The sequence below is a fragment of the Cyphomyrmex costatus genome, unplaced genomic scaffold (assembly GCF_001594065.2).
Source record: "Cyphomyrmex costatus isolate MS0001 unplaced genomic scaffold, Ccosl1.0 scaffold31, whole genome shotgun sequence".
NCBI lineage: Eukaryota > Metazoa > Arthropoda > Insecta > Hymenoptera > Formicidae > Cyphomyrmex > Cyphomyrmex costatus.
Window position 1 is genome coordinate 1,709 of NW_017277232.1, and position 11,111 is coordinate 12,819.

Genomic DNA, 11,111 nt, shown 5'->3' on the forward strand with positions numbered 1-11,111 from the left:
TAGAAAATTGTAATGTTTTACTTATATATGTATATATGTATGTATGTTCATTTTGAACTTGCACCTTGAATAATATATCAGTTACTTTTCATGGTAATTTATTATTAGAGGAATAAATGTGTTTGAATTAATTGTGATATAATTTTTTTAAAGAAGAATTAAACCACTTGGGTTGAAGTAGGAAGATCTTTCAATAAGAATACAAAGACATATACATAGGTCTCATTATTCAAAAGCGAAAATTTAACATTTGACATAGCATTAAAAGAAGCAGTCGCGAGGGAATCAGCAGTGAAAAGCGCGTCAAGTGCCACGTATACGCTTGAAAAAAGAAACGCGCAGAAAGAGGTGTTTTCGTTTCGCCAACAGAATAAAGGTAAAAGCAAATAACAGCAGATTGAACAATAAGCCGCGGAACGAAGGGGACAAGCCCAACACCGAAAGGCAAATGCAAAATCATAACAAAGGCGACATAGTGTGCTTCTGCTGTGGTAAGCGCAATCACGTACGCGCTGAGTGCCATTACAAGGAGAAAATTTGTAACTTCTGCAAGGGAAAGGGTCATCTGGAGGTCGCCTGCTTAAAGAAAAGGAACCAGCAGTCAAAGAAGAGCAATGTTCTCAAGTTGGAGGATAGCAGCGGGGACGGAGAGCCGACACAGAGCATACCACACGAGGAAGATTTCTTTACCATCAGTTCGGACAGCGAGCGTAGAGATGAGTATGAGCATAAGAGTGTGTGTGAGAATCGCGCGCGCGCCGAGCCAATGTATATCGATATGTTAGTAAACGAGAGCAGTGTAAGCATGGAGATAGATTCGGGCACGTTCGCGACGGTTATTTCGGAGACAGAAAAGAATATGTATTTTAAAAATGAGAAAATTATTAAAACTGATGATAAATTGCGAACGTACGATAATAAAACATTGTGTCCGCTTGGAAAGTTAACGGACTTAAAAGTAAAATATAATAGCAAAACGCGCACATTGTGTTGTTTTGTTTTACCCGGCGACGGTCCAATGCTTATAGGTAGGCAGTGGCTTGCAGCATTTGGATGTTGGCCACTGATGCTTAGAAAAGATAATAATAGTAGTGTTAACAAAATCGATGTAGATATAATAAAATTGAGGATTATTTTTTAAATAAATTCAAAGATCTATTTAGTGATGAACCGGGATTGTATAATAAGAGTAAGATTAAAATTCACTTAAAAGAGAATGCTCGTCCGATTGCAATGAAATGCAGACCAGTAGCACACGCAGTGCGGCCTGATATTGAAAATGAAATAGATAGGTTAGTAGGATTAGGACACTTAAAAGAAGTGGAGACTAGCGAATGGGCAACACCCATCGTACCCGTGTATAAAAGCAATGGCAAACTACGCATTTGTGGTGACTTTAAAATGACCATAAATCCGTTTGTAATTATTGATAAGTATCCATTTCATACAATAAATGATATTTTTACAGTCCTACAAGGTGGAGTTTGCTACACAGAGTTAGATTTATTTCATTGTTATATGCAATTTGGAGTCGACGATGAAAGCTCCAAGTTGTTAACCATTGTAACGCAGAGAGGTTTATACCGGTATACAAAGTTGCCGGAAGGGGTATCAACGGCACCTGCGGACGTGCAAAAGAAAATGGATGAATGTTTGAGAGGGATCGTTGGTGCAATCTCTTACATTGATAATATTTATATAACAGGGCGCACACCAAAAGAATGTATTGAAAGAACCGAAAAAGTGTTAGAACGTTTAAGAGAATGTGGGTTAAAATTGAATAAAAAATGTAATTTTTTGTTAGGATTCGTGATTGATAAGGATGGTTTACATAAAGCGAAATCAAAGGTCAACGCAATGGCTAATGCGCCGCAACCGCAAAATCTTAAAGAAGTGAATTCGTTTTTAGGTTTGATTAATTTTTATGCTCGATTCTTGAAAAACAGATCTGATAATTTAAAACCATTATATGAATGTGCGAGCGCTAAGGAATTTAAATGGGATGAAAGATGCGATAAAGCTTTCGCATGGATTAAGAATGAATTAATTTCTCCACGCGTATTAGCAAATTTTGATCCGAAAGAAAAACTTGTATTAGCTTGCGACGCGTCATCATATGGCTTGTCTGCAATTCTATCACATAAATATAAAGATGGTACGGAGAAACCCATTGCGTATGCTTCAAAGAAAATAGCTAAGAAAGAACTAAGTCGAACAATTTTAGATAAAGAGGCGATGGCAATTATTTTTGGATTTAAACGTTTTTATCAATTTGTTTATGGTACGAAAATAATTTTACGTACAGATAATAAGCCTTTGCAATTGATTTTAGGTCCAAGAAAAGGCATTCCAGCGACCGCTGATAATCGATTACAGCACTGGGCTTATTATTTATCTGGGTTTAGATACGAAGTTGAATATATCAAATCTAAAGAAAATGCAAACTGTGATGCATTGTCTCGTTTACCGATCGAAGATGATACTGACTTAATCGAAAATGATTTTTCACCTATAAATTTTTTTAGAAAAGGCTTTGATACTTTTGACAGTAAAATGTTAGCAAAAGCTAGCACAACGGATGAAACAATAATTAACGTCATGAAATATACTGTAAATGGTTGGCCAGATTTAAAAGAAATCACGGAAAGCGAGAAAATGTATCATTCGCGTAGATTAGAACTAACCGTTGATAATAATTGTTTATTTTGGGGATTAAGAGCAGTCATTCCGGAAGTATGCGACCGCTAATGTTAAAGGAGTTGCACGCGTCGCATATGGGAATTGTAAAAATCAAGATGCTGGCGAGGTCGTACGTGTGGTGGCCGGGTATCGATAAAGATATAGAAGAGTATACAAAGGCATGCGAAGCATGTTTAGTCGAGCAAAAGAAACCACCGCAAACGCCTTTGACTACGTGGCCTTGGCCTGACCGTGCATGGCATCGCATCCATTGTGACTTCATGGGCCCATTCTGGGGTGACATGTATCTAGTAATAATTCATGCGCATACGAAATGGCCCGAAGTTATCAATTTTAAAAAGAACACAAAAGCGTATAGGTTAGTTCAGGAATTTAAATGTTTATTTGCACGTTATGGCTTACCTGTGCACGTAGTAACTGATGGAGGATCACAGTTTAGATCTGATGAATTTACAGATTTTTTAAAGCAAAATGGAGTTGCGCACAGTTTTTCTCCGCCTTACCACCCAGCGACAAACGGCGCAGCCGAAAACGTTGTCGGTACATTTAAAAATAAAGTTTCAAAAATTGTAAAGGGGGGAAAGACGCCCGAAAACGCTATAAATTTGTTCTTATTTGATTACCGCAATATGGAACATTGTACCACTGGCAAAAGTCCATCACAATTAATGTATAAGCGAGACGTGCGTACGCGGTTTGATCTGTTAAGAACTAGCGTAACAGCTAGAATAGAACGAAAGCAACGAGCACAAATTGTAGCACGAGCAGGTAAGCGAAAGAATGATGTAGAAGTCGGTGACGTTATTTTGTACGATAACCATGCCGTTGGAGGTGAGAAGAGAAAGTTAGGAGAAGTTGTAAAAAAGGTATCTCCATCAACCTATGTTGTAAGGGATTGTAATGGTAGTTTTCAAAAGCGCCACATCGACCAGATTGTAAAGCGACCGCCTGTTCGTCGCTCGCCGCGTATAAACAAAGATAAAAAAAAAAGCGGAAGATTGTAGTGTATAAGAGTCAGCTGTGAATGTGTACAACGGGCATGACTGACGCCTCGGAGCGTGAGCGAATATGTAGCGATGAGCGCGCAGGCACTCGGGATTCTGTTGCGCTAGCGGAAGCCACGTTTGAGGCAATCGTCCTAAACCACCTTTTCATATGTACTCCTTTTTGCATTCTGTTGTAAATAAACTTCGCATAGTTTCCAACTGAGGCGTCTTTACTCGCATCAAGTGACCTAGCAAAATACATCACATGTGTGTATGTCGGCGCAGGTAGACCCTAGGCGGTACGCACGGGCACGATTCTCGATTGTGTCGGGCCGTTTAAATGCCCACGTATTTACGGTTTTTTTTCCCGACGTCTGCTGCACGGCGCACGCGACGGTACTTTTAGCACACGCCCTGTTTTTAGTTGCGGATACGCGTATCGCGGGTTTCTTTCTCGCGGATGTTTTTCGAGTACGCGGTATTTAAGAGGCGGCGGCCGACGACCGAGAACTCTCGGTGGAGGCGGAAAACTCTCCACCCCTTTCCTGGATGTCGGCCGGTCGCAAGAATACGTCGTGGAGAGCGGCGGCTTCGGACGACGGTCGAGAACTCTCGACAGAGGTGGAGCACACTCCACCTCGGGCGTCGGTGTGACCGCTAGTGCATTGAGCACCTGTCGAGAACGCTCGACGGAGGTGGAGTACTCTTCACCCCGGTTTTCTTGTTGCTCAGTGAGATAGGAAGTCTTCGGAACTACCGAGAACTCTCGGTAGAGTCTGAGTACTCTCAGACCCGGTTTCCTCGTTCGTCGGACTGTACGATTTTCGGAGCTGGTGATCGGAACAGGAGTCGGAAAGTAATGAAAGCGATTTTTCGCAAGCGCGACATTTTATATCTCGAGAAATGTCGCGCTCGTATTTCCTCGGCGCGTCTCGTAGTCTCTCGCCGATCGTGTCTGCGAGACGTCGATCGGTGGGAGACATTGCCGGCCGAACGCGTTCGGAGGCGTTCGGTGCGCTTCGGTATCTCGCGACGGTTGCTGCTGCCGGTACCTGCGGATTATGCTTCGCTATATTATCGGGCGCTATGCGCCCTCATCGCTGTATCGCCTAGCGGTGCAACGGTGTCCGGCTGGCTGTCGTTTACCGGGAACGATGCATGAGAGGGGTGCATCGTTACAACGATGTGATGTTAAAGTAATGATAAATTAAAATCTGTGAAAAATAAGATTGTGAAGAATATCACTTATTACGTTTAGTAGCGTATTTGATTATATATATGTAATAGATTTTGACTTTGGAATTAATACATATTAACTTCCATTGCATATATTATCTTTCAATAATAAAATGTATTATGTTAAAATATTTTTGAGAACATCAACGTAAACATACTAGAAAAGCACCATTCGGATACCATCACCAAGAAAGAGAAATCATAATAAAGTTGTAAATACTGAACATTAGAAAGAAACATACAATAACGAACCTGAAGTCATATCACAGATAGAACACACTTTGTATAATTAACTTTATAATAAACGTACATAAAAATGGATAAATATTCTTCATTTACATCATTTATGCTTCTTTCTAATATTTAGTATTCAGAAATTTATTGATTTTTCTTTCTTGGTAATGGTATCCGAACGGTATTTTTCCATATGTTTTACATTGATGTTCTCTAAAATATTTTAACATAATACATTTTATTATTGAAAGAAAATGCAATGAAAGTGAATATGTACTATTCCAAAATCAAAATATTACACACATGTAATCAAATATGCTAATAAATGTAATAAATTTTTTTGGTATAATGTTATTACGAAATTGATTATCAGAACAATCCTTCTTCACGATATTAATTATTAATTAGAATAATAATTTTTAAACGTATAATTATGAAGATATACATGAAAACTAGTTACCTTACACTCCAAAATCTTGAATCAAACATAGTGTCCTAGGTGAGAGATCAAATAACAGTTTTTTATATTTTAAAAATAAATCACAAAAGATGAGTATTATGTTCGTCGTCGAGGAAGTATAAGTATCTACGTGTTTGATTTCGATGAAGTAAGTGTCTAGGTGTTCGTCTTCGAGGAAGTGGATGTCTACGTGTTCGTCTTCGAGGAAGTGAGGGTCTAGGTGTTCGCCGTCGAGGAAATGGGTGTCTAGGTGTTCGCCGTCGAGGAAGTGGGTGTCTACGAGTTTGATTTCGATGAAGTGAGTGTCTAGGTGTTTGCCTTCGAAGAAGTAATTGTCTAGGTGTTCACCGTCGAGGAAATGTGTTTGTAAGAAACATCGTCGTCGTCATAGTTGTCAGCTACGGAGTGAGGAAATGCATTCTGGAATTTTTGGCGCAAGAGATAAATGTGTTTGCGACGGGTATCTATAAATCTATAATATCGATCGCTGCGACCTGTACGATCGTTAAAATCGAATTATTAAGAGTCTCGGCAATAACAAATGAGGTTAGAAAATCAGTCACATCGATGGTATAGACGAACACGTAAGTAAGGTTAGAATAAATATCGATCTCTGCGATCTGTACGATCGTTAAGTCGGATAAAGAGTTTCAGCAATAACAAAGGATTAAAGTTAGGAAATTTGTTACATCGATGGCATAGAATAGACGAACACGTAAGTGAGGTTAGATATTTTCTGCTTTATTACACAAATTCTCTGCTGTAATTCCGCTGTAAGAATACAAATTATTTTCTATATAATTATTTTCTTTTTACAGCATTTGGTTAGGTTACTTGCTTACCGAGACACTACCGCGTCTCCAGATCTGTTATTTATTTGTTTGGTAGATACTTAATTTGTATTCTCTATTCCTTATATAATTATAAGATTTGATTCTTTGTGCTTGTTGATAGGAAAAGTCTGAAAAGAAGAAAGGTATGGATTTAAAATATCTTTGCCGTTTCTTTTCAGGACTTTTCCTTCAATAAAACTGAAAATAAAATACAGCACAAAGAATCAATTCTTTTATAATAATAAAGATAAAACTTATTTGATACAGTTACTCAAAATATAAAATTACTTGGTTTTAGTATTGAAATCTTTAAAACTTTAAATAATTATCTATAATGAAATATATTATCATAGAAAGTAACTGATATATTATTGAAGGTGCCAGTTCAAAGTGAACATTCATAAAATGTAAATCCTTTTGTTGCATATACAGAATGAATCAGAAAAAACGTTTGTCCTTAAAATGATGTATTCCTGAGATGATTTTAAAACATTTTTTCCTTTGTCAAACAGTAAAAAGAACATGGCGGCCTGCTCTCAAAAGACTGATGAGTTTCTCGTTGTTCACTTAGAAGCAATGTCGAAGCTTGTACGGAGTAATTTTTTCAACACTTGAAGTACGAAAGTATTACTTATAAATAATGAATAATAAGATTAGATTAGAATAAAATAAGGTCTATGCTATAATACAACTAACTCAAAACCGGAAGTTCAAACAAAAATTAGAAATTCTACTAATGAAAGATTAAAGTATTTTAACCTAAAACAGTTTCATTTTCATAACTTCCATTTCAATCATTTATTGCATCCATCGAAAGTCTTTTGAGAGCAGGCCGCCATGTTCTTTTTCCGAGTCATTAACAGATTGGTACTCTGGAATTACAAGCAATTATTTTTCATTGCACGGGCTAGTATAAATTAAATAAATTTCAAATCAAATCTCAATAAACGACTTTTATATTTTGTGCACTAAGCATAACATATCGCAGTTATTTTTTAGAAAATTGTAATGTTTTACTTATATATGTATATATGTATGTATGTTCATTTTGAACTTGCACCTTGAATAATATATCAGTTACTTTTCATGGTAATTTATTATTAGAGGAATAAATGTGTTTGAATTAATTGTGATATAATTTTTTTAAAGAAGAATTAAACCACTTGGGTTGAAGTAGGAAGATCTTTCAATAAGAATACAAAGACATATACATAGGTTTCATTGTATATATGAATAAAGATAAAGATAGTACTACATGGGTTTTATTATTTATTGAAACCATTTGGATTGAAATAGGAAGAACTTTCAATAATAATACGAAGACATATACGTAGGTTTTATTATATATGAAGATAAAGATGTGACTACATGGGTTTTTAAAAATATTAGATTAGAATTTAACTTGGCGCCGACTATTGATATCATATCTTTTATACAAATGATACATGTCATTATATGAGGATAAAGATAGTACTACATGGGTTTCATAGAATAACTTGGCGCCGACTATTGATATCAGATCTTTTATACAAATGATACATGTCATCAGAACCATTTGGATTGAAATAGGAAGATCTTTCAATAAGAACTATATGGGTTTTACTATTTAATTTAGTAGAATTTAATAGAATTTAACTTGGCGCCGACTATTGATATCACATCTTTTATAGAAATGATCTAGTTTACATCTCGTGGTCTACTAAACAGCAAATATAATTAGTCGGTTCTACAGCCGATTAAGTAATTGGCGTTGGTGAAACTGGCCCAAACGGTTTTTTATTGGATTATACATACGTTGTAACGTATACATGTATGTATACACATACGTACGTTTAACGTACATACGTACGAAGTACGTACGTACAAACGTACATATGTTATACATCTCTTTCGCCATATTTCACTCTATTTCGTTATTACAAATTTTTATAACATCCTCTTTTACCTTTTATTCACACCTCCACCATCTTCGCCCACCGGACCTCCATCCCCTCTCCCCACCATCCATCTCCACCACCCCTTTCTTTCGTCGTATTTCGCTCTCCTTCGTTATTTTTTTATATATATTTGTGATATACTTGTACTCTGAAAAGTAAGTGATATCCGAAAAAAATCATATCATAAAAATGAAAATTCAAGCCATGTTCAAAAAAAGATACTCAAAAATTTAAACCATTTTATCTAGTAATAATATATCACCACGAAAAGTAACTGATATATTGTTAATTAAAAGTACCAGTTCAAAGTGAACATACATAAAGTGTTTGTAACTTTCGGCCGATTTTCGAATCACCTCCGCCTTCCGCTGTCCCCCTCACCTCACCACCCGCGCGCAGATGTAACTTTCGACCGATTTTCGAATAGTATTGTTCGGAGATAAATAAACTCCGCCTTCCGCTGTCACCCTCACCTTCCCGCGCGTTGATCAAATGTCGCTCGAACGACATTTATCTTTTTTTGATAGGACAATATCTTCTCATCGAATCTTACTTTCTTCTTATTTTTCATTCGTATCATGTTTATCTTATCAGATTCGCTGTCGCTTGATAAATTCACGGGTCGAGACTTATTTCTTATTATTTTATTATTATTCACACGCGTTTTATTAATTTCATAGCTCTCGTCGCTACTACTTTTCCTTAAATTACTTCGGCTTCGCGATGCCTTTACCACGGCCAATTTCCTACTCGCGTTTCCGTCTAGCTTATCGCGTTGTCTAACATTTTCGTTCGCTTTGTCTAGGAATCGGTTTTTATTCGCATTATCCCTACTACTTACTGTTTTTAACGTTCTTACGTCAATATTTGCCGGTATCTCCGCTATCTGTACGTTTCCGGCCTTCGTCACACGTGGAAAATACCTTTCGTTACTAAACTTAGGCAAAACTGCCCTATTATCGTTTTGGTTGTTAAAACTTTTATTCTGCCATGTATTATATCGATTCGCTTTATTAAAATTGCTTTTAGGCAACGCCTTACCGCTGAAAAGATTGGAGGGGTTCCTACTAGCATTCGGTCTACTCACTAACGGTTTGTTCGCGTCTTGTTTGCCATCGAATCGTTTAATTTCAAAAAATTTCTTTGTACTGGATTTCCTGTCAGCGTCAATTGCGCTTAATAAACTTATCAATTCCTCAACCGTAGATACAATTGTCGGACGAATTTCGCGGCCTATCTCTGAACCGAAATGTCTCTTAATCACCCGTATAATCTCTATTTCGCTCATCGGCGGTTCTAGAGTTCTCGCATCTAACACTAAATTTTGCGCGTAGTCTGCTATACTATCCTCTTTAGATAACTTGAATTTACTTAAATATAATCTTTATCTGAAACGAGCCTGCGTATCCTCGCTCCAATATTTCTTCAAAAATAATTTTTTTGCTTCAAGGTAAGTATCTGGTTCCCATAAGTTAAACCATGTATTAGCATTATACTTCATTGTCTTTTTGAAAAAATAGATTAAGTTCAGTTCCTTAATCATTTCGTGTGACGCTACTTTTCAAATTTTCTCAAAAATCTTACTGAGTTATGTCTCTCTGGATCACCCACATATTCCATTTCCGCGAATGAAATTATCAAATACCCGCTTCTAAATAATTTTACGCGGTCTTCGGTAAGATTTGTCGTCGCGATATCTCGTTTCCCGATATTACTATTCGGTTCTTCTCTCGCATTGTCCTTTATCGATGTTTTCTCACCTACTCTATCTAATTCGTATCTTTTGACGCGTTTTTCCAACATTCTTAAACTCTCGTTAATCTTATTCAATAAATAAATCATTGTTGTATCCCGCGGATGAATCTCGACGTTACTAGTATTCGCGTAGTTAATCTCAATATCTAATTTTGCGTCAACATTATCTTTTGGAGTATAAATAAGTTTCCACGGTTTTTTTTATCAAAAATTGGGCATTTATTGTGAAAGAATGGTACTGATGTTTTATTCGAGTATTGTCCATCGCTAGCCACTACTTTTTCCCATTTTTCTGGCAACATACGGATACCGCGTCGGAAGAATGCTTCATCTTTTGAAGCTATCCACGAATCGACCCAATTTTTGGTATCTTCATATAATGTGAAGTGTTGCTCAGACAGGCTATCAATCGAAACAAGTAGTAATCAGAAGGAGCAATGTCTGGTGAATACGGCGGGTGAGGTAAAACTTCCCAATTGAGTGTTTCCAAGTAGATTTTAACCGGCGCCGCAACATGTGGACGAGCATTATCATGCAGAAGAATAACTTTGTCGTGTCTGGAGTAGTAGTGAGCGCGTTTTTCCTTGAGTATTTGGCTCAATCTCATCAATTATGTTTGGTAGAGAGCCCCAGTAATGGTTTCGTTCGGTTTGAGCAACTCATAATACATGACACCAAGCAGATCCCACCAAATACACAACATGAGCTTTTTTCCATGAATGTTCGGCTTGGCTGTCGATGTTGAAGCATGGCCACGTGGTCCCCATGATTTCTTCTTCTTTGGGTTATCGTAGTGGATCCATTTTTCATCACCAGTGACTATACGATGCAAAAAACTCTTTCGTTTATGCCTAGCAAGCAGCATTTCACATGTGAAAAATCGGCGTTCAATTTTTCTCGGCTTCAGTTCATATGGAACCCAATTTCCTTGCTTTTGAATCATTCCCAATGATTTTAAGCGATGTAAAAT

The 11,111-nt window shown here is 37.1% G+C and overlaps 1 protein-coding gene across 1 annotated transcript; it reads left to right on the forward strand.

The window, feature by feature from the left end:
* The first annotated feature begins 2,795 nt into the window (after nucleotides 1–2,795).
* Nucleotides 2,796–3,704, forward strand: LOC108775751 (uncharacterized protein K02A2.6-like). Its single transcript, XM_018542206.1, has one exon. The coding sequence runs from the start codon at nucleotides 2,796–2,798 to the stop codon at nucleotides 3,702–3,704; it is 909 nt and encodes a 302-aa protein (XP_018397708.1).
* Nucleotides 3,705–11,111: the final 7,407 nt, after the last annotated feature.

Excerpts from the sequence above, each read along its gene's own strand:
- LOC108775751 (XM_018542206.1), top strand. The coding sequence starts at position 2,796 with ATGCTGGCGAGGTCGTACGTGTGGTGGCCGGGTATCGATAAAGATATA.